The sequence below is a fragment of the Megachile rotundata genome, chromosome 14 (genome assembly GCF_050947335.1).
Source record: "Megachile rotundata isolate GNS110a chromosome 14, iyMegRotu1, whole genome shotgun sequence".
Taxonomy (NCBI): domain Eukaryota; kingdom Metazoa; phylum Arthropoda; class Insecta; order Hymenoptera; family Megachilidae; genus Megachile; species Megachile rotundata.
The window spans coordinates 13,640,216-13,664,499 of NC_134996.1; the positions used below are offsets into that span (position 1 = coordinate 13,640,216).

General features: G+C 33.0%; 4 protein-coding genes across 14 annotated transcripts; 2 read left to right on the top strand and 2 right to left on the bottom strand.

Moving 5' to 3' along the window:
* The first annotated feature begins 384 nt into the window (after positions 1-384).
* CSN1b (COP9 signalosome subunit 1b) lies at positions 385-2,785 on the top strand. Its single transcript, XM_012295166.2, has 5 exons — positions 385-541; positions 803-895; positions 1,000-2,121; positions 2,197-2,331; positions 2,406-2,785. Exons 1-5 carry the CDS (start codon positions 515-517, stop codon positions 2,460-2,462), a joined length of 1,434 nt encoding a protein of 477 aa, XP_012150556.1. The 5' UTR covers positions 385-514; the 3' UTR covers positions 2,463-2,785.
* Aldh-III (Aldehyde dehydrogenase type III) lies at positions 2,727-13,355 on the bottom strand. 10 transcript variants are annotated; one of them, XM_076539486.1, is made up of 13 exons: positions 13,289-13,351; positions 11,205-11,328; positions 7,908-7,945; positions 7,667-7,810; positions 7,498-7,593; positions 7,150-7,371; positions 6,897-7,060; positions 6,590-6,820; positions 6,313-6,513; positions 5,840-5,955; positions 4,669-4,804; positions 4,385-4,586; positions 2,727-3,817 (listed from the first exon to the last, which is right to left on the bottom strand). In XM_076539486.1, the coding sequence occupies exons 1-12, from the start codon at positions 13,289-13,291 to the stop codon at positions 4,409-4,411; spliced, it is 1,653 nt and encodes a 550-aa protein (XP_076395601.1). In that variant the 5' UTR covers positions 13,292-13,351; the 3' UTR covers positions 2,727-3,817; positions 4,385-4,408. The 10 variants fall into 10 exon arrangements, 9 of the variants coding, with proteins under 9 accessions (XP_076395601.1, XP_076395602.1, XP_012150567.1 ...); XM_076539487.1 differs by having other exon boundaries at positions 4,433-4,586; positions 13,289-13,350; XM_012295177.2 differs by lacking the exons at positions 2,727-3,817; positions 5,840-5,955 and adding an exon at positions 5,162-5,277 and having other exon boundaries at positions 3,874-4,586; positions 13,289-13,353.
* A 1,992-nt stretch (positions 13,356-15,347) lies between these two features.
* LOC100875588 (glycerol kinase 5) lies at positions 15,348-20,630 on the bottom strand. 2 transcript variants are annotated; one of them, XM_012295267.2, is made up of 12 exons: positions 20,382-20,630; positions 18,759-18,852; positions 18,584-18,683; positions 18,334-18,493; positions 18,023-18,137; positions 17,673-17,866; positions 17,553-17,601; positions 16,716-16,820; positions 16,496-16,590; positions 16,175-16,338; positions 15,960-16,093; positions 15,348-15,586 (listed from the first exon to the last, which is right to left on the bottom strand). In XM_012295267.2, exons 1-12 carry the CDS (start codon positions 20,475-20,477, stop codon positions 15,444-15,446), a joined length of 1,449 nt encoding a protein of 482 aa, XP_012150657.2. In that variant the 5' UTR covers positions 20,478-20,630; the 3' UTR covers positions 15,348-15,443. The 2 variants fall into 2 exon arrangements, with proteins under 2 accessions (XP_012150657.2, XP_003700011.2); XM_003699963.3 differs by having other exon boundaries at positions 17,475-17,601.
* A 959-nt stretch (positions 20,631-21,589) lies between these two features.
* Positions 21,590-24,217, top strand: nAChRa9 (nicotinic acetylcholine receptor alpha9 subunit). The gene is made up of 8 exons (XM_003700065.3): positions 21,590-21,773; positions 22,127-22,308; positions 22,553-22,597; positions 22,653-22,762; positions 22,938-23,151; positions 23,235-23,412; positions 23,477-23,629; positions 23,777-24,217. The coding sequence occupies exons 1-8, from the start codon at positions 21,719-21,721 to the stop codon at positions 24,127-24,129; spliced, it is 1,290 nt and encodes a 429-aa protein (XP_003700113.1). The 5' UTR covers positions 21,590-21,718; the 3' UTR covers positions 24,130-24,217.
* The last annotated feature ends 67 nt before the right edge of the window (positions 24,218-24,284 follow it).

Sequence of the window (24,284 nt, forward strand, 5' to 3'; positions counted from 1 at the left end):
TTTAAAACTTTGAAGCTTTGAAGTTTATACATTTAGAATTTTGGAACTTTAGAACTTTGAGATTTGAAATCCAAAAACCCTATGACTCTAAAATTTTTTAATTTTATAACTTTGTATAAAAAAATAATGCATTATAAAGAGAATGGGTCATGAAAAGTACTATTTTTAAAAATGGATCTCAACCTATGAATGTTTGGGAAGCCCTGCTGTAAAGTAATAGCAGAATCATAGTACTATATGGTCAATTACAGATAGTGCAAATGTATAAAATACTTTAAATTTGTTAATAAAATACGTTTTATTAAACAATTATTTAATAATATTCTTGATAATATCATTGATTGAATTCGAACGAAATAACAAATGAGAAATATTTTGCTCTTTTAAATTGCCTGCACTGCACCGGCTATACATGTGTATATTTTAGTACAATTCGTTCTGTATTACATACTCTTCTCCAGAGGTTTTGTTTTCTTTTGTAATACCTCGGGTGAAATTAAGAAAGAATATTGACATGCCGTTGCAAGTTCATGACGTTCAGGTAATTTTTTAAAGCAACAAGTTACGATTGTAAAAATAAATCAAATGTTTCATGTGGATAAGCAGTATAAAGAATATAAAGACTGCTCATTTTCTGTCATGTTTCTCTAAACATTATTTGTTATGTCTATATTGAAGCTCTTATATTATTTTTATACTTTGTTATTGTCTATATTATTATAGATGTTGTATAATACTTTAGAGTGTATTCAGTTCCTCATATAGGCTATAATTTATATTTAATGATATTTTGTGCGTATAGCAAAATGTGGTGGAGCCTATGCAAGTTGATGCTCCTGCAGAAGATAATGACAATGCAGAAGAAGAACCATATATTGTTGAAAACCCAACTCTGGTATGTGCAAGCTCTTATAATTAATAACTGCTACTGTACGGGACTACTTAAATGTTTCAACATAAAATAATGCCTTTATATTACTTGCTTTATTTTTTGTTTAGGATTTGGAAGTATACGCTAATAGCTATACAGGTCTGGCCAAATTATATAGGCTTATATACATAGCTGATCATTGCCCAATGTTGAGGATAGAAGCATTAAAAATGGCTATATCTTATGTGATGACAACATATAATGTCTCACTCTATGTGATACTGCATAAGAAATTAGTGCAAGCTGTAGGAACACCTGGATTACCGGATGTCGCAGCGCAATCAACATCCCAAGATATGTTAACCTTAGACCAAGCTTGGGTTGATTCTCACTCTAAAAAGGCTGCTTTAAAACTAGAAAAATTTGATACAGATCTTAAAAACTATAGAAGTAACTCAATTAAGGAAAGTATAAGAAGAGGTCACGATGACTTAGGAGATCATTATTTGGATTGTGGAGACCTTGTTCATGCCTTAAAATGTTATTCTAGAGCACGGGATTACTGTACAAGTGGTAAACATGTTGTTAATATGTGCCTGAATGTTATCAAAGTTTCTGTTTACTTACAAAATTGGACTCATGTATTAAGTTATGTAACAAAAGCTGAAAGTACACCAGATTTTTCTGATGTTCATGGTAAAGATAATAATCAGTTTATAGTTACAAAGTTAAAAGTTGCTGCTGGTCTAGCAGAATTAGCCACAAGAAAATATAAAATGGCAGCAAGACACTTTCTGCAAGCATCATTAGATCATTGTGATTGTCCTGAGTTGTTATCTCCTGGAAATGTTGCTTTGTATGGTGGACTTTGTGCTTTAGCAACGTTTGATAGACAGGAATTACAAAAACAAGTCATTTTTAATAGTTCTTTTAAATTATTCTTAGAATTAGAACCACAGTTGCGAGATATCATTTTCAAGTTTTATGAATCAAAATATGCATCTTGTTTAAAATTACTGGATGAAATCAAAGATAATATACTCTTGGACATGTATATAGCACCACATGTTAATGTACTGTACACAAAAATACGAAATCGGGCATTAATACAATATTTCAGTCCTTATTTAAGCGCTGATATGAAACGTATGGCAACTGCTTTCAATAGAACAGTTTCAGAATTAGAAGATGAACTTATGCAGTTAATTCTTGATGGCCAAATACAGGCTCGTATTGACTCTCATAATAAGGTAATTAGTTAACTACAAATTGATTCTATACTACATTTACTGTTATCTTCTATGCTACATTACATAAATTTTCAGATCTTATATGCAAAAGATGTTGATCAACGTAGTACAACTTTTGAAAAATCTATGAGTGTTGGAAAAGAATATCAAAGACGTACGCGCATGTTAATTTTAAGAGCCGCTATGTTGAAGCAACAAATTCAAATTAAGGTAGTTCTCAAATTCAAATTAAATATATTTGAATTTTTGCGTTTTACATTTTATTTTTTTTATCAATATTACAGAGTCCACAACGTGACAGTACTCAAGCGGGAGAAATGTCGGTTACCTGGAAGCAATAGTTCAGTGGTAAGAAATTGAACTGTGACTTGTACTAACTTTTTGGTTAATAAGTGAGTTTATTTAGATCACTGTTATGGTCAGTAAAATATGAAAAAGTACTTCTGTACCATGTTGGAAATTTTATTAATATATTTAAGATGCTGATACTAAATTTGATCTTAATAAACATTACGTATCATGTATATATTACAATGTATTATAAGTAAAAGGTTAGTATTTTTTAAAACCGTGTGCTAACTACGCGTATAAATAAATCTTGATAATGCATTATGTACACTAGAAACTTTATTATCAATAAATATATCAACATTTTTTTCACGTATTAACGACATCTTTCATTTTAATATTATCCATTACATTTACTTGTCTAGTATCACTATCTTGTATATTACAATATTAACAATTAATATGTACTTATTTTTTTAATATTAATTATTATATGAAAAAATAATCAGATAATTTTATAGATGAGATCAAAAGATGAGATGTTATGTTAAAAAAGGTACTTTTTCTTTAATTAAATTCTTCTCTATTATGTTCGCATTTATTGCACGTAAAATATATTTTATAAGTATATTATTCACAACATTGTACTATAAACAGTATATAACAGTGATTGTACATTGAAATATAACTATATATAGATTTAGTAATTGCGATGGAATGTTTAAGCTTTTATAAACATTTTGTACATATGTGATAGTCACACATTTTTATACATTTCGTTAAAATTTCGACACGATAAAAAATATATTATAAAAATTCGAACGTTGTAAGTCATAGAACGATATATCGATATATCGCAGAACGATTTTTTTTTATAGACAATCTGTTTTTGTTATTTTTGTACTAAAATATATATATATAATAGCACATTTCTCGCATTTCTGTGCAATATTTATAACATTTGTATTATGTAGAACAGCGATTATCTGAATTTAATACAGATATGAGAACATAACACTAATATCATTTGAATACTGAACAAAACGTACTTTCCTCTAATTATGTTTTAAAACAAATGTTCATATATGGCAACTGAATTTCAATATCTGTTGAAGTCAATTCAATTACATATTTCAATAGGAAATAAATATACATTTACAATCACAATTATTTTCTTCAATTGTTCAAGTAATCGATGTTCCATTAATAAAATACGTTATAAGATACTCATTTTCAATTAAGTATTTTGCAGTAATGTAAAAAAAATTGCGGTACGTTTTTATAAAAGTACCATGAAAGCATACAATTAGATATAAAAATTGTGCACATATTACATGCTTAACACTAATTAATAATAAATCTTTATAACAATATTGTGAAGATTCCTTTAGTAGTTTTCCTCCTGAGCCTGCAAAGATAAATTTATACATAACAAAAGTTGGTCAGTAATTATTACGTATGTAGTACGTTTTATTGCCTTTATTGACTCATCAATTCTCCCATAAAAATGGTACATGAATGTGTAATTATGTTTCTTTCAAATTATAAATTTACCACCATAGTAGCTTTCCTAGGATAACAACTTCAAAATCAAAATGTGATTTCAGCTTCGAAATATTTTAAATGAATACTAACAAATATATATAACATTATTTTTATAACATATACAACACTAAATTACTATGAATTTGGTAATAGCTTACAAAGACTCTTTATACATATTGCACATGTGACAATTCTAAGACTGGCCTGGAATCTAAGTATATCATACTTAGTCATGTTTAAATTATTCTATTCAATGTGCTATATCACCTCAAAGAAATATAAAAAATGCATAGAAAAAAAAATCCGAAAAAAATGTATACATATAATTATAAAATCTTTGTAATATGTACGAAATATGTTTTTAAGTATTACCATGATTTGAAATACATTGTGCGATGATTTGTGCGACATTAGTACTGTCTAAACTTACTGCAAATAAAATTTAGAAGGTGCATTAGAGGTGTTTCGGTTTGTATACCTTTAAAACAGTTGAAAGACCAAGAGTTACAAGAATCCCCAAACCAAATGCTAAAAGATGTGGGATATATTTAATCCCGGGGATGTCGGGTCGTTTTGCAGTCATCATTTCTAAGATGCTCAATTTTCTGTCGGAGTATGGTGGGTAACGACATCTGCAATATTCAAGTCAGCTTGCTGCATAAAACCTCAGTGGATTTGAGTATAATCAGTAAAATTTAACAAAAAATTGCTTACGACGCTATAGATTCTATTAGTCTGTTGTAATCTTTAATAAGACAACCTTTTTTGTGCACAAATGTGTCAAAAGTGTACTTTCCATGGTAAGCTCCCATTCCAGAATACCCAACTCCACCAAATGGTATGGTATCAACTAAAAAACCAATCTTCATGTGTTACCGTATAATATAATATGTACATAAAATAATACGCAAAACGTACACGGTCGAAAAGAAATAATATATTTTATCCATACCCACAAAGTACAAGCAGAATTATTACGATATTACAGAACTAGCATGGAAAACATGCAAGAAGCATATGATATTTTAAAATGTTAATGATTACGTTGAGCGATTGATAAAAGCTTATAATTTAATTTTTATCTAATGTTTCTTGTAAGTGTATTTAAGAGTGTTGAGTGTATTTACATATTTATATAGCGACTTACGTTAAATACCGACTTATATTAAGATAAAGGAAGAATAAAGAAAAATGTAAGAACGTATACCTTGTGCATGCATTATCACATCATTTACACAAACACCACCACTGCTCGTATTTTCAAGAAACAACGATATAGTTTTTTCATCATTGCTAAATAAGTACAACGCTAATGGCTTCTCCCTGTATAAAATATGTAATACCTTTTTTATTATTTAAATGATAAAATAACAAAATATTTTGAACTACTTATAACTTAATATCTGAAAGAAAATATGCTTAAAATATTTTCTTAATAAAATTCTTTTGTGTATGTAGAGAGTTGTATTTTTTGGATAATATTTTAGCATGTTATTAAACTAAACCACCACCATAATCCCAGTAAAAACCAACTATACAATCCTTTAATTAATATCAACACCAACGCAATTCGATAATGCAATAAAAAACCAATACCTTACTTCGTTTCCAGTTAAAAACTTTATTCAATGTAAAGATGTGAATAAAGTTGCATTCGCTATGTTAACTATTTAGTAAGAAAAAAATAATATTCACACAAGAGCATTTTGTTAAATGCTACACTATATGTACAAGAAAATCGATCAAACTACGATTGGAGACTATGAACTACAACACTACAGGAAAGCAATAATGCATTAATTCAAAGATATGAAAACAGGTATTTATTATTTGTATGGTTGCAAGGCATTTAGCAATCATCACTCAATTGTTCTGACTAACTCACCCACAAATTGCATTATCGTATCGTTGACTGCCACACTCCCGCTTTGAGTTTGGCTTATCATTAATTCTTGAACTCGTTTATCCTTGGTAAATATATAAAGTGTAAGTGGAGCATTGCTAAATGTAGGAAATGAAGTGCAATGTTATTTCATAGATAAATATATAGAACTGTACCATTGATACTTCAATATATAATTACAGTTGTTTTACGGTTGTTTTAGGTCACTTTACGATGTAGATAATCAACGAAATTGAATATAAATTTCATAGAAATTGGCAGAATCAAAAAGACAGTGTATACAATAGTATCCTGATTTGCACAATGTATGAATTATATGAAGGAGGTGCAAGTATTATAACAAATATATCATTCACAATTACAGATTTACAAAATTATAGTTTACAAAATTGATTTTTACGTGTAAAAAGATTGTGTTCATGTAACTAATTATAGTTACTATATTAATTACTTACCGGCTATTTATGAATTGAATAGCTTCATAAGCGTTATTTACTTTTATAAAAGGTAATATTGGACCAAATATTTCATCCTGCATTATAGGATCTGTGGGCTTAACATCAACAAGTATAGTTGGTGAGATATACTTTTCAACTGGATCACAGTTACCTCCAATCGCTATTTTACCGTTTCCACTTAAATATTTTACTAAACGTCTATAAAGAATATTATAAAATTTGAAACAATATACAATATTAAGGTATAATAAAAAATTTAGATAACTCTACTAACTGGTAATGATTATCATTAATTATACGGGCTAAGTCTGGACTCTCCTTAGGATTGTCACCATACCATTCCTTCAAAACCTTCTCTGCCTCCTGTACAAATTTTCCTTCAACTTCAGGGGTGCAAAGAACATAGTCTGGTGCAATACATGTCTGTCCAACATTAACAAATTTTCCCCAAAGTATCCTTTTTACAGCTATACTTAAATCTACCGTATTATCTAGATATACAGGGCTATAAATTGTCATGATTTATTCACAGTATATCAATTAGTACATCAAATTATAAAATTAATGAATGTGTACATTACCTTTTTCCACCAAGTTCCAATGTAACAGGTGTTAAATGTTTATTTGCTGCATCACGAATAATTTTTCCGACCGATGTTGAACCCGTATAAAAAATATAATCGAACTTTTGTTTAAGCAATTCTGTAGTTTCAGTAACATTTCCTAACACTACATGAACACATTCCTATCAAAATATAAAATAAATTATAACAAGAAATACTTTCAAACAAAATTTGTTTATGATATTTGTACATCACAAGCTTATTCACTTACAGAGTCTAAATATTTTGGAATAATTTTTGCAAGAACTTGTGACGTAGCTGAAGATATTTCTGATGGCTTAAGAATAACACAATTTCCAGCAGCAATTGCTCCCATTAAAGGAGTTACACATAATTGTAAAGGATAATTCCATGGTCCTATAACAAGAACTACACCATATGGATCCTTTCGAATTTCAACTTTATCGAATAAATTTAGCATTGCTTTTGAAGGCTGAAAAAATTAAAATGTGTAGATAACACGTGCAGATTATTATGTATGCTCTAGTGCAAGGTTAGGCTTTTTTTAAATGAGAATAAATGTAAAATAATTATAATTTTAAGTAAAGTTGGAATATACTTTTTCGTCAGCAGCCCATTCTTTAATATGCATAAGCATGTATTGGATTTCCCCTTCAGAAACTTCTATTTCCATAGCCATAGCTTCAAATTTACACTAAAATAAAAAATATGTAGTATAAATATCTTGATTAATATAAATGGTTAATAAAAGAAATATAATATTATACCCTATGCAAATCAGATGCAAGAGCAGATAGTATTTCTGATTTGCATTCCTTCAGCATCAACAGGGCCTGTTTTAACTGTTTTATTCTCCATTCTAATGGTCTTGTTTTACCAGTTAAAAAAGTGTTTCGTGTTCGTTCAACAAGCTGCAAACAAAAAAATGAATTTTAATACAAAACAATTATTTTTATTACTCTCCCTAATTATTTAGTTAGTTATTTTTTATTAAAAGTTAAAACTTACACTTGCATAGTCTGTTGCCATTTTTCCATTAGAGTGTGCTAAAATGAAAAGATATACAAATAAGAAAAAAAAAAGTATAGATTCCACCACATATAATAAAAGGATTTATCTTGTAGTTCATTGAATAAAACATATAGCTTTAAATACATTATACTTTGAATGTGCACTGTGATAATATATGGAATATATGTGAAAAGAAATTATAAATCTCCATAGGTTCAAATGATTACAGAAACACATTGAAATACAATATACCCTCCTTGAAGTTCAACAGGTTAAATATACATTTAAAATATACAACAATTTTGGATACATGATTCAATTTAAATCTTTATTCATAACATAAATTTAATTAACAATAATCTTTAATTATATACAGTTTTTATTGCTAACATAAAGTGATTATTGATGATTTATAATTATTATACACAATGAAGAGTAAAGTATTCAGCATAATTCATGTGTTTCTATGAATATTAAACGAGCAGTTTTATTGTAGATAAATCAAGCAATTAAAATTTTAATTTATTAACGTGAAATTGTTTCAATACAATTCAATTGTTTAATAAATATAAAGCTTCGGAAAAAATAATAATGTACAGCAGGTGCAAATTATCCATGTAGTAGCCTTAATTAGGTTTTAAATTGCTAACTTTAATACTTACTCAGCATCTGTGTCAAATGGTATGATGAATTGTAATTATTAAAAGATAATGTTAACGTCTATACGAGTAAGATTATTCATCGTTACCAACTTTAAATATGTGAAATGCGAAATACAAGGATTGAACCTTCAGATAATTTGCATTTTTTTTATTACGAAATTATGTAATTGAACAAATAGTGATTCAGTCAGTTGCCATTTCTGCTAAAATATTTTCTGATATTTTCACAGCAATTTATGATAAAATATGGAAATTTTCATAGAATTTCTGGGTGTAATTTTAAATTAGTTTACATTACATATATTTAATTATATTTAAAATAAGATATTGTTGTACTTTTACTTTTGAAATGCTAAATCTTATATTTTACATTTACATAAATGTGAGGAAATATAGTTATCAAGGTCATAGTACATGATAAATGGTAGTATAACAAAAATAAATAATTATTTAAGCATAATAATGAAATATAAGTACTGTGCATATTTCATATAATTAGTACTTGTCAGCCGACAAAAAGAGTAGATTAAAACATATATGTCTGAGCGTATATTTACTATTTATTGCTTTAACAACAAAATGTTAGACGAAATACATGTTAAATTTACAATAAAAGTATTTCAATAATGGAATGAAATTAAAAAAAATGCCGAAACAGTTGGTATCCCTTTCAATAAATTTTGTACGACTAGTCTTACGTACCGACACTTCTTATCTCGAAGAATGTTGGAAAAGAACTAAAAAATATGGTTATCACAAGCTGTCAGAAAGAAAGAGATTGCATACGTATATATATATATATATATATGTACACAGTCTGTCGATTGTCGTGTATAGCATAAAGAAAATGGATATGTAGTGGGAGTGGGTCTCCCACTGATTTTTTGAGCGGTAAAATTTCAAATACAAAAATTTAGAAATTTGGGACTTGGAAATACGAAGCTAAAAGAGCATAGGGGATGTTCAGATTTGAAAATCTGGGAAATTCCGATAACTATCAAAGTTTACATATTAAATTTTCCAAAATTGAAAATAAATGGTAGAAGTACTTGATTATAATAGAATAATTTTGATCGGTAAACTAGAGTAGTTCCGAGTTTCGCCACAGATGTCAGCACCGCCCTGATCTCGAGTAGATTCGACGAGTTCTACGTTAGCGAGTGACAGTAAAGGACGTGTAGTGTTAGTTGTGCGCTTTTAATTGTGATTTTGTGTATAATTTCATCACGTACGAATGCCAGGTAACTAGAATTTTATGAAATAACATATAATAAACGTAATTTGAATTGATAAAATCATATTTCTCTCGCGATATAACTTTAATTGATGTAAACTATATTACCGAGCAAACTGTCAAGGATTTGTGATGTCTGTTTTCAGATTGCTGGGAAGATACCAATCAACTGCAATTTTCAACTACAATTTTCACCGACTGGACATCAGAAAACGTGAGTAACAATGAAAAAAGTATTATTTAACTTGCAAATAATAAAATATTGAAGAATCATAGTATTACTTGCACGAGTTGTCAAGTCCGCTTTCCCGCCTTTTTTGCGCGGGAAACGTCAAATTCTCGATGATCTCAAAACATTGAATATTTTGAAAAATCTAATGAATAAATTATTTTAATCGATAATTATTTGAAAGCAATGAGCCATATACAGTGATTCTTCACATAATTTATTATTTTCATAATCTTTGCATGATTAAATAAATTTGCAAGTGCTTTTGCCACATCCAATATGGCGGAAAATTTCCCGCCAAAATATTGCGTTTAGTCGCAATAGAGTAATAATGTTTTCAAGTAAAAAATGTGCGACATACAAATAAATGTAAATATATTTCACTTTCAAGCAGTGAAATTTAATTCATAAAATTCGTACCATTGTCGTATATTACGTGTGTTGGTTCCACATTAATCTTTACGTGATTCATTTTCAATGTTGTCACTAATCTTGTATAATGTTAGTTATACCTATAAATGCAATACAACTTTACAAAGTAGTCTATATTTTTATGTCCTTTTGAAAACGATTTCACACGAAGTTAAACAGTAACATTAAAATATTATTACTCAATTAAACTTTTATCACCTTTAATAAGCACTTTGAAGCAAAGTGCCTAGTTTTTCTACCACATCCACACACAAACACAGAAACATATAAACATAAATTTAATTTAGTACCTCGTGTTGTATAATATTCAATTTTCTTTATCACTAAATAATTAAATAGCAACTTGTCAAGTTTGTCCTATCGAAGTTCGCGATTTCGCGCGCAAACGAGTTCTCCCGCGAACGCGATCGCGACCGCCGCTTTTTATAGATTCGCTTGCATTTGCTATAGCTATTTCTTACGCTTGCGAGATGTTGAAAATCGAGTCATAACAATTTCCTACTTCGATTAAGTACAACGTATTCGAACTTGTAACTAAACATTATCAAAGAGAACTTCGTTTATATTTCGAATGTTATATTTTGTGTGCAAAACTTTTGTCGAGGTTGCAGCAGGCCCCAGTTATATTCGGCTGGAGAAAGTGTCGATATCGAATGAAACAATATTAAAACCTGTTTGTATAAATAACATACAATATAACTATAATAATTTGTATAATTAATTAGGTCAAAACTCACCCGATTCAGGGGTGTTTAATCCTTCTTGAATGTCGATTCGAACTTCTTCTATGATCGGTATATTTTGTTCCGTCTCGGAAGTCCACTCCTGGTCGTTTTCTGGCATATCAATTGTTACCTCCTCCTGTCAAACATTTACCAAGAAAATTAACATTCCCGTACTGAAACCTGTTGTAACATAGCCCGATTAATTACACTCGCAGAAAAACATAATCATGAATATGGATTCTTTATATTAACTCTAAACAGCTTCTTCGTAATAAATCTGTAATGATGTGCAATGAGTATTGATTGCTTTTGAAACTCTTTCGTCTTCAAAGAAGACTACGTTTTCTTCCATCGCGTTACCTGATCAAGGAATGTAAACTGCATTTACATGCAAACGCGTTAATTTATGCTCATTTTTTGAAGGAGACTTAAGAATGCAGTCTCCGAGTTGAAGACTGTGACTAAAATAATATAACACAGAATTACCGCTGTAATTAATTTTCCATTCGTGTTCTCTGATCGTAAGTTTTTTTAGAATAATTATGAATGCATTTGGTTATAACTGCGTCATGTATTCCGATCTCTAACAACATGGATAACTGGTTGCTAACAAACTATACCTTGCAATCGAAATTTACAGTGTATTTTTCTATAAATCAAATTTTTGTAATTTTCTTGTTAGCGTCTACAACCAACGAAAGATCACTTTGTTCAAATTAAAATTATACTTCGAAAATCACACGAATAGCGTGAAATCGGTACTCGAGACTCATCTCGATCAGCATTATTATGTGATTGTAATACACTTACGTAATGATTAGTGTTTCTGGTTTCTGTTCACGTTGAAATTCGAATGGAAACACGAGGGAAGGAATTCGATAAGCGATCGATATTTCACGAGACGAGAATCGATAGAAAGGACGATGTTGCCTTTCGCTCAGCTGTATCACGACTGAATGTAAAATTGCTTTTTAGAGGAATCAGATAGTTGCAATTAGAAGGAGAAGTCATATGCTTATACTATTCAAATATAACGAGCATATTACCTTTTAATAAGTATACACATATTTACGCGTTCGATTGCGAAATTCTGTATCGGAAGATAGGGTAAATTATGTCTATTAATTTTTCCAACCGAACGTTATCTCATTTAAATGAGATAAATAACATTTTTCTTTACTACATAACATATTTTCAAATACATATTTATTTTTTAACAGAGTACTCTTATACTTCGGAGTATTTTTATAAACTGACCTCCTACACTTTTAATTAATTCCTACATAATCTTTGATGCCTGATTCTTGCTAGCTAGCAAAATCCATAAAATTGCAACGAGTCTCGTTTTTTGATATTTATACCATTAATCGGCTGTCGCCAGACAGACTAACCTTCATACTTTTACTCATAACTACTTTTTACCGAGATGCTTCATTGTAAATCACAATTATAAAATCATAGCCAGTGGTTTCATTAGGTGGGCAAACGTCATTATAATTTTATTTGCTGTTTTATGCAAATTCAGTCACCTTCTTCTTGACGCAAATTAGTACCTAGCGCAGTTGCATCGAATAAATGTCAACGGTGCGATAAAAAAATTCTATTTTGACTTGTTAAGAACCGGTATCGTTCAGTTGCATTAGTATTGACATAAGGAGATACTCTAGGGTCTCGCTATATGGCCGTCGAGGAGTAATTAAATTCGCTTTGAACGCTGAAGATGTAAGAATACTTGCTTTTAAAAATTTGAATATATGAAAACTTGAAAATTTAAACAATCCTGAATTACAAATGATCACAGTGTATCCTAAAGAATTAAGACACATTTTGCGTCACATGTTTTTTCCCCTTCAGGATGATCCTTTGCGAAAAATATCCTTCCTCCACACTCAGAGACCACAAAAAAGATCATCATTCACTTCACTAAAATTTTGTCGCGATCACACTATTTTTCCACGAGAATCAAACCACCAAAACTTTCAGTTTAACAATAGACGTAATGCCTCAAAAGGGGAACCAGTGTTACCACCAAATATTCAAATATCTATCACGAATACGAAGAACGTTATCTTTCGGATATTTGTACGCTGACTCACCATTTTATCAAAAATTCTTTCTAAGCGATCGGTATAGTGCGGTCGATCGATCGACAAGAATTAAAGATCTAGATTCGATGTCGCATCGAACAATGGGGGTTTGCTTAATTTTAGAAACGTCCAGAACGGAAGTAGCTGGCGGGGGAAGTTCATTGTAACTTATTCATGGAGTCAAAAGAGTCGAGGCCGTTGTTTATTTGCATACAAGCGTCTAACATTTCATTCTTTCCTATAAACGTGCATTGTGCACTTCGAATATTCGTCCCTGCACGTTTATTTATTACGATGTTAATATACATTAACATATTAGCTAATATGTAATATTAGCTGACGCTGATAATTGATACTATTGTCACCTAGTGCATTTATCACACCTTATTATTTTATGCAAATATCCACATTTTTTTACGTTAGAATTTTATTTTACGTTACATTGTTACAAACTTGTATTAATATTCGTGTCAGAATGATGAATAATGTATTAGTCAACGTCCACGAAACGTTTTTATTTGAAAATATTTTGCCTGTAGCCGCATAACTAAAAATAAGAAATTCGGGAGAGTAAAGATCACGTCGAATATGTGGAATGTTCCAATGGTGGAATATTTAGGTCGAACAAAGGTCCCGTTTAGAAATCGCGATCAAAATTAAACGATTGAACATTTAAATATCACTCGATGTAACAGAATAATTGTACAAGAGAAAATTTGCATTGAATTATGTGAGCGTGAGATTTTATTCAATATACCGGTGACACACGTAATCGTGAAAGTAATACACGAACAAGAGCAAGATATAATCGTTTGCACGCCTTTCCGTTTCCTTCTTCTACATGTCGTGACTTTCTAGAGTATGGAACTAGTGCTCCATTGATTTTCCTTCAACTTTCTCTTTCGGGAGCAAGATAACATTTCTAAGTCTAAACCGCTTCATTCATCGGCAAAGTGCGATGTAATCGAGAAAGTTCGCTCGTAATATTTATCGTTTATGGGTTTTAATCTCGGGTGATTGACGCTCGTTATGATGGCATGTATGAGGATGTGACGTGTGGTAGTATGGGAAGATGACTTTCTATGCAGTGCTTAGGAAATTTGGGGATTTGGGGGCGTAGGAAGTTGGGGGTTTAGGGATTTGGGAATGTAGAAATTTGGGGGTGTAGGAATTTAGGGGGTGTAGGGATTTGGGGATGTAGGGACTAGGGGATGTAGGGATTAGGAGATGTAGCGAGTTGGGGATGTAGGGATTTGGAGACGTAGGGATTTGGAAATGTAGGAATTTGGGGATGTAGGGATTTGGAGACGTAGGGATTTGGAAATGTAGAAATTTGGGGGTGTGGGGATTTGGGGATGTAAGGATTTGGAAATGTAGAAATTTGGGGGTGTGGGGATTTGGAGATGTAGGGATTTGGAAATGTAGGGATTTGGAAATGTAGAAATTTGGGGGTGTGGGGATTTGGGGATGTAGGGATTTGGAAATGTAGAAATTTGGGGGTGTGGGGATTTGGGAATGTAGAAATTTGGAGACGTAGGGATTTGGAAATGTAGAAATTTGGGGGTGTGGGAATTTGGGGATGTAGAAATTTGAACACGTAGGGATTTGGAAATGTAGAAATTTGGGAATGTAGCAATTTAGGAATGTACGTATTTGAAGATTTACGAATTCCAAATCGCACAACATTGCAAATTTTGAAATTTATAGAGTAAAACCTCAAGAACATATAATCTTGAGGACCTTAAATATTTACAAATTTAATACTTTAATGATTCGCGTACACGATTGCTCTTCAAACGCAGTTACAACGCAGTTTCTTCAGAATTTTCCACCGTTCAATTTTCCAACTTGTCCACGTCAGATTCGAAACTTTTAACTATAGGATGCAACATAGTATTACAGTAAGGATTCTTCCGCAGTCGATTGAAAATGATTGGTAGGATGTCCCCGTTACGAAAGTGTGATATATGATTTTCTTATGTCAATGTCAAGTAAAACAAGACGCAAAAAAAATTCGATTACTCGAGATTTGTTAATGGCTTTGACATTTTATGAAATAGTCCAGATGTATTTAACAAAGGTAACGTTTATTTACAACAATTCTTACAAAATCTTTTATGTAGTAACAATGATATGTTTCTTAGAAATGAAATTTTGTGGCAATTTAGTACCACTGGCGTAGTCTTTGCAAGGCTCGTTTCCATTCTGCAATTATCGGCTGATATCGTAATCTGTTCTCCTCGTTTGGTTCGAATATTGTCTCCGTTTTTCGAAGCTTCAAGATCTCTTCTTTGTTCTCCCAAATTCCTAAACAGAGATTAAAAAATAAGAGAAACTCCTAAAATAGATTGAAATCATTGTTCAATAAAATGGAAAGAAAAGTAGCATAGAATTATTCTGTTCTAGAAAGTGTAGTCAAATAAGTGTAATACTGAAACTTTCCCCATATTAAAACGGGGAAAGTCTGATAAAAACAGTTATTTGGATTATATAATAATACACTGAATATCTGAAGTTGTGTATACGTAAATTAGACATTTCATCAAAATATCACTGTTTTTATAATTGTAGAGTAGCTTCGTTCGAAACGAAAGGTGTCAATGTAACTTATTTCTCATTCTAATACAAACCAGGTCTGTATTGTATTCGTGATAAAAATGCACACGACTAATTTACATACCGCATTGTAAACCAGCTAGGAAAGCTACTCCCAATATAGACATTTCTATGTTTGTGGCGCGTTCCACCTGAAGGCCTGTTAAATCGGCCAATAATTGTAATATGAAATTATTCTTTGACACTCCACCGTCGACTCTGCAATGAAAATATTAATCACTATCCCTCAATGTTCTGTTTATTCAATAAAAACAGAGAGTGATTCTGTAATTCTCTAACCGTATTCTGCTGTATGTGAAGCTTGTTTCTTCGCACAAGGATTCATAAAGGAGCAATATCCTGTAGACGATACTTTCCAGTAACGATCGAACAATGTGTGCCCTCTGGGTCGTTGGTTTTATTCCTATGAAGCCTGTTGCAGCAGTGTAGTCGTTAATTGGCGCCTAAAAATAAATAAATTTATTAACTCAATACTCAGAATATAAAAGAAGAGTTCAATTCCAGAACTTAGATATTGAGGAACTTAAAAAATTCAAGGATTCAGAAGATGAAAAGTTTCAGAATTTAGGGAATTAAGAATTCAAGAATTTGGAGAACTACCTGCAGTCCACTAAATGCAGGAACAAAACACACTCCATCAGAATGATTTACCGAGCTCGCAATGCTGGCCGCTTCATCCGCATGATTAATAATACCTGCAGCAAACTGCATCCTTAAATTGCTAATAATGTGCCGTGACATTTAGCATTTATCGAGATAATGCACACTTTTTTTGCATATCATGGACGTTAATGGGCTAATTGAAGTCTTATTAACTCACCTATTTGTTTTGCCCATTCTATAAGAACTCCTGTATCATTCGATGCACCTTCTGCTGCGTACACTAGCTCATCCTTGATTCGCCAGCCTACTATTGGATATAATCCTGTTGCAAAAAAGAGGGATTTAGTATGAAGAAGGCATTAGTAGCTGCGTTTTTTATTGTGTATTTTATGAGAGTCTTATGGACATTAGGACTTGGTTTAGTGGGAAGGTTGAGGTATGGGGATTTGGAAATTTTAGGTTTTGAGGGGTTGGAAGTTTGAGAGGTTGGAGGTTTGGGATTTGGAAATTTGAGGGGTTGGAAATTTGGGATTTGGAAATTTGAGGGCTTGGAAATTTGAGAGGTTGGAGGTTTGGGATTTGGAAATTTGAGGGGTTGGAAATTTGGGATTTGGAAATTTGAGGGCTTGGAAATTTGAGAGGTTGGAGGTTTGGGATTTGGAAATTTGAGGGGTTGGAAATTTGGGACTTGGAAATTTGAGGACTTGGAAATTTGAGAGGTTGGAGGTTTGGGATTTGGAAATTTGAGGGGTTGGAAGTTTGGGATTTGGAAATTTGGGGTTTTGAAAGTTTGGGATTTGGAAATTGGTTAGACTCGCAAATTCTCAAGTTCCTAATATCCACTCTCTAACGACCTCTAAACCCACTTTCTCAAGTTTAATTCTTCCCCTACATTCCCTACACTACCCCACCACCTCGGTACAAAAAGTACCGCCACCTAAGAGCATTAATTTCATAATTACGTGTATTCCATCACCTGAGATAGACGCATGGGGTTTAGTACCCGTGTTAACGTTCATAAACGTGCCCGTTCCCATAGTTATTTTCAAATCACCTGGTCGAATGGCCGCCGAGCCGAACAGGGAGGCTGATTGATCTGCCATCTACTTTAAATAACAACCAATTAAATTAACGAAACTTATTTCGATATCAACATTTAACGTGTGGTACTTACTGAGCAAAGTATAGGAATTTCAACATCAAATATCTCTTTGAAAGTGACACCGAAGTTTCCTGTCGTGTCCAGCACTTCCGGAAAGATATTGTGCGGAAGTTTCAACAAGTTTATCATCAAGCCGGACCAACTCATCGTGAACGGGTCAAAAAGTCCTGTGGCCGATGCGCTGGATACGTCTGTCACGTGTTTCCCTGCAAAATACATGCATCAAAATCTGAAGTGAACGAATTATTTTTGAGTATCGTCGTTTTGGATTCTTATGAATTTAAACAGTAATTGCAGTATTTGCAGTTATTGCAATTCGTGCTCGCTCGTTTATTCTTAAAGTATAATGTTAAAGTTAATACCGGTGAGTTTATACAAAAGCCAGCAATCAACGCCTCCGAAAACAGCATTTCCGTTATTCGTTGCCTCTTGCAAACCTGGCACGTGTTGTAACACCCATAATAACCTCAGAGTCATCTAAATTTCGGTGTAACACAAACGATGAAAAATAAAGCAGAAGGAAATCAAATCCGTTCATTTACCGAATGGAAAAATACATTTTTTAAAATCCATTGGATTGTAAATCATACTTGAAACGCAAGAATACTGAATTTCTTTCTCGTTCGAAATCTATCAACCCGTTCACTCTCTCGTTCAAAAATGCAGTACGAACCTGTGTGTTCATGAATTTAAAAACACTAGCCGCCAGAAATCGCTTTCTTCTGGTGAGGGTGTACAAACATTGCGATACCAGTCGCAGCCCCTTCATGGTCATCGAGGAGTTCCATTCTTTCACCATGGAATCGGCTCGCACGTCTTTCCATGTTATAAAACTGCAATAGGTCTCATTTAAATCTCATTCCTATTACGAAAACATGGTATCTCACAGTGATAGAATGTATAATGGATTTCATTGTACTAACTTGTGATAGTGTTTTCCGTCTTTCAAATTCCATGTCGTAAAGCTGCCTCGCTGCGTCGATATCCCGAGACAAGCAATTGATTCTGGCTTCACTCCGCTATCTGTAATTAATATACATTAATGATATTGCATATTTTATTTTTGCTGTATATTTTACAAATAGAATGATAAAATACTTTTCAACGCGTTCTTGATTACGTTCACTATGGTCTTCCATAATTCGTCGGGGTCGATCTCCACGTGGCCGGGACTTGGGTACAGTAGTTGGATCTGAAATTTTTTAGGTATTTACTTTTATGCATTTGTGTACTCTTATGCAGCTGTACACATAGCTCTGTTGTATGCATTTATTATTATTTACATTTATAGTGATGTAAGGCTATGTCACGCTGTGGTATATCTTATATGCTGGCTCACTATGTTATTAATGCATTCAGTCTCAGCTTTCGTTTATGTAATTACAAAAGATCGTCGATAAAACAGACGGAAAATATTTTGCTCAGCGACTATTAAAATATTTATCATTGCATTTATTCAAAAACTTAAAAAGACCTTCAGATGAATATCTCCTGCAATCTACTATTTTTAAACAATCACATTCTTACGTCCATCAATTTATGTAAATACTTGCAGAAGAAATGAAGTGTATTAATTCGATTGCAACAGGCGTTGAGTAATCCATGATGACACTTTCTTTGCCAAATGAATTTTAAGCAAACGCGATACGAGGCCGACCATAAGTGGGTCGATTAACAACGGGTTAAGGTGTTTTATTAAATTGCTCTAAACCGTTGGTCCCCATCGTTGCTAATATTTCTCATCCCACGTATACAATAACTACAATGTGTCGGGTTTGAAACCGGTTAAACGAGGAAAGTCGAACGTCTGCTATAATAAAACCATGCAACGGGTTCTGATCCCTGTGTGGGTTAGCGATCGGATGAATCGGGATGAAGTTTTCCTTTAGAACTGCGTAATAACTGATCTTCACTTTATATTTTCTTCAGAAAGTATTTAATTCTACAGATTGTTAGATTTGTACTTGCTTTAATAGATATTTACATCGAGGTTCATCTTAATTTGCCATAATTACACGTAAACCTTTATGGGTCAAGTGGTGTTATGTAAACTGTAGGAAACGTAAATACGCAAAAGTTGGAGCTTCAAGTTTAATAAATCGTCGCTATTTAATGAAAAAAAAAATCGTCGCTGTAATGAATCACTATCGCTATTTTTTTAAAGCAGTATCTTATCAGCAGTTGCACTGTCAGTGCATGTTAAACAAAGCTGAACTTTAGTACACGAGTAGCTGAGTTACTACTTAAAATTGTATCGAGTAATTTTTCAAATTGAATACAAATGGATGTCAATTCTTCAGATTGTTAACAGTGGTATACTACGCTGTATAAATACGTTTAGTTTGACTATAGAGCTAACAAAATATTCATGGAACTTCTGTAACGTGGATATAAGAGATCTCACAATCTCACAGATATCGATTCCATAGTAAAACAATTTGCTGTTCGAAAGTTTTCACAACATGATAAACATATTCCAAGTGTTATTTTAACATAAACTAATTAGATAAAGTCACATTACGATATCGATATGATACGATCTCATTTCACAGATATTCATCTGATGACAGAAGGTCTTTAAAAAACATGGATAACAAAATTATCTCTGATACAGTGAGCCTTTAATCACTTGATAAAATTGCATCTGATTTTCAGCAGGCTTTAAACAATACCCATCACTATTAACATCACAATAAATTTCAAACTTATGAAATTACAAACCTTATCAACAAAAGAAGCGACAGTGTTAATTTGTTCGTCGATGATGTGAAATCGCACGGAGGTGGTCCCAACATCTAGAGCTCCAATATACTTCATTTTCCCCACAAAATAGATTTTTTAAGTTCCTTTCATTCGAGCACTTGTCCCAATCGAACAGACACACGTGTTTTTTAGGAACATTCGCCGCGTGTAGCGGATTGTTCGAAAACAGGCGACAGACTACACTCGTTTATCGCATGCGGTCGGTATTTTAAGTAGAACGTAGCATTACGCATGCTCTGTCAGCGAATTCTTTGAGATTAAATTCACGTAGTACGGCGATGTAGCGATGAATACGTTCTACGAGCGAGTGAGGCTCTTTCATTCTTATCGTGTGTAATCATACCGGATGTCGACATTAAATGATTCGTCGGTAACGATGTTATCCGATAACTAGATTCCATGCTTCAAACGTCTATGTCCGCAGCTTTGAGTAAACGCTTCACGGTTGACCTAGTTGTAGGGCTCTGAAGGGTTTCACATGCTACAAGGTTTTATAAGTTTTAAGTTGAAAGAATTATATGCAGATACATAGCTCTAGATCTATACAAGTTTTACAAAATGTATATGACACTTCACAGTATATTTCTGTCTTCACTTCTATGTAGTTATAGTTCCACAAAGATGTGATTCTTCACCACATAACTCCTTCTAACTTGGTTCACACATAGTTCTGCAAATTCTATCTGATCGTGCTATCACACAGATATCACCAATGTATCATACTCCATACACAAACTGTCTATGCAACTAACACTGTTCGGATGTTAAACCATGCTTCTATCTCATCACGATCGCACAGTAACTTTATAAGAATAGTTCCTATTATGTACCAAAAATGATGACTTATTCATACATGTACGTAAATGTATTTCAATTCAGTCATTCTAATATCCTCGCGTTAATGGAATTAAAACATTAACAAGATTATAGACTTGTAATGAATATTCACTCCTTATAACTTTTTTACTCTGCCTTACATATGTAATTTAAACTCCCTGCTAATATGTTCTTGCCATTCAAGACTGACCTTTGCAAAGTGCAATTTTGCTGTGCAATTTTGTAAATCATTAGCTCGAGGTCTATCGATAGAATTATTGGTCAACCTTTCAATTATTTATACACGAACAGCTAATCGGGTAGCTATCGGAAATACATGAAAAACAAATGCATTCGAGCAGCGTGGGGGCGTCTCGCGTATCTGTAGCTTCGAATTTCATGGGGCGTTCAATAATTGTTGGACCACGAACACGAAATTGGTTCAATCGACTGGTTGCTGTTGGCTCATTTCGATCAGAATGAGAATATCCACGGTGCTCGGTCTTTTCGTCATCTTCTTCCATGATGGTTCTGGTAAAGTGTCAAAGTGTCCACGTGATCTTTTCTCAGATATTTTTTACGATAAGAATCTTTGTTTTAATTGATCATTTTAATTGTGAGATCCTCGCACGGTGAGGATCGCGACTTAGATTTTTGAAACAAGACTAGATTTTGCGTGTCTCCTCTTTTATTTTAATTATTGATTCATTATTATTGAAATTACTCGGAAAAAATGTCGTTTGTTGCGATCTCTAGTCACGTTTTATATATAACGTCAATTGATATTCAGTGTTAATTGAAGAAGTCGGTAATTACCATAAGGCCAGATCGAAGTCTGTACATGTTTTTTTGAATTTCAAACGCATTGAATGCCTGTCGTTTAACAGAATGTATCAGGCCGGAGATCGATTTGTTCCACGACGCGTGCAAAAATTATTTCAATCCGCCACCTATGCTTAACCTGAAGAGGCATCTTTTTTGTCAGTACGATCGCACTATTCGACCAACTCATTCTCAGCTAATCGTCAACAATGTCACCATGAAGATGCTACCCAAAATGCTGGAATTTGTAAGCCTTTATACAAGTATACGTTAGTGATTCATTGCTCGTTCAGTCCTCAGTAATTAGTATTACAAAAGAGTCTTGACATCAATCTCAATAACAAGCAACTCATCTCAGCAACAACATATCTATTTCTAAGATGCATTTTGTTCTTATGCAACGTGTTAGAGTCGATAATACTAATTCTACGAGGAAACAAATAAATAAAAAACTTGATAGATGAAAAATATTGTGAAGCCTTTTTTTGCAGGATGAGTGGAACAGCAGATTGACATTGCACAGTTGGATTTCTCTTGTAAGTGATATCATTAAGGTTTGTCGATAGAAAGGTTCAATAATAATCTTTGCAGACGTGGACCGACTCTCATCTCAATTGGGAACCACATGATTTCGATGGGATCAATTTTATTCACGTAAAAAGCGATGAGATATGGGTGCCTGACTTGTCGGTTTACAACTCGTAAGAATTCCTTCATTTTTCGTGTGAAGTACAAGTCTTTAAACTCTTCGTTTTTAAATTCTAAGATTGTCAGACTTCTAAACTGCTTTAAAAAATTGTTGAATATCAAGGAGATCTCTTCCTGGTTGTTCTTCCTAGGAAAACTAGATATTATACGTTTGCTCCTTCGAAACAGGGGAGACTTAGCGATCGATCAGACAGGGATACCACCGACCACTTGTCTGATCTTCAGTACCGGATCAGTCAGTTGCGTTCCGTCTTTGAGACACACTGCCAAATGCGCGACGAATTTCGCTTCATGGCCCTACGACACTCATCAGTGTCGAATAAATTTCGGCTCGTGGTCTCACTCTGGCGAGGAAGTGAATTTCAATTTAGACAAGAAGCCAGTAAGTCCAATTGTAGCAATGCAGCTGATCGAACAACCTGTGATTTTACATATTTGTTTTTAACTCGTTCTATGATTATATAGTATGATATAGGAGGTTTCATGAACAATAGTCAATGGGATTTCAAAGTGTTGGACGCGTACAAACTTCTGAAGAAGTACAAGTGTTGTCCGAACGACACGTACCCCATAATCGTGTATGAGTTTTCTGTACGTCGACATCATGGGATGTTACATACTACGTATGTTACTCCTGCTATAGGTACGAATACTTCTTGGATTAACAGTCATTTTGAGATTTAGACTACGTTGCTCTTTTACTTCAGCTATGATGCTTCTAACATTGACGGTTCTTTGGTTGGATTCGAGATCGACGGAGAGAATGGCGGTCGCTGGTGTGAATTTAATTTGCCACATGCTCTGCATATTTGATTTGCATTGGCAGTTACCGCATAATGGTACCAATCCACCTAATATATGTAAGTAAATAGGTGGTTCGAAATTTAGTTCCACTCATAGGTTTTGCATTACATAGTTTTATGGGTCAACTAAAGCGACCTATGTCGCTGTATAGTCCTACGTGAACACAGTTTTACGTTAAAATTATTGTAACAAATTTCTTGCAGTACTGTATTATCGAGATTCACTAGTCCTAGCAGTATTCGCGTTACTCTTAACCGCGCTACTTCGCAAAATGCAAGAGATGAGCATCGACGTTCCAAACTGGATCTCCTCAACAACAACATTCGTGCTAAGCAACCGAGCAGGACGTTTCCTCATTCTCGCAGACGATGACTCGAAATTATCCGCGAGTATACTCGAACGAGACGCCGAAGAGAACTCTGATCTACCAAAGTCAGAGGCTAGATCCAAAGACTCCTCGTGGAGACACTTCGCAGCCATCATCGAGTGGTTATCGTTCTTCGCTGTGATTATTGCTTACATCGTCATCTTAACCACTCTTGTACCAGCCACTTGAAAGGACGACTCTTTTTAATTCTACGTTTCATCGATTGTAGATTCTCATTGTCAATAAACGATCATTTATATCGACTTTTCTACTGTAATCTCTGCGTCAAGTTAATTATAGCTGTTCCTTCTCCATAGTAATTATTTCCTTTCATTTTTATTGTA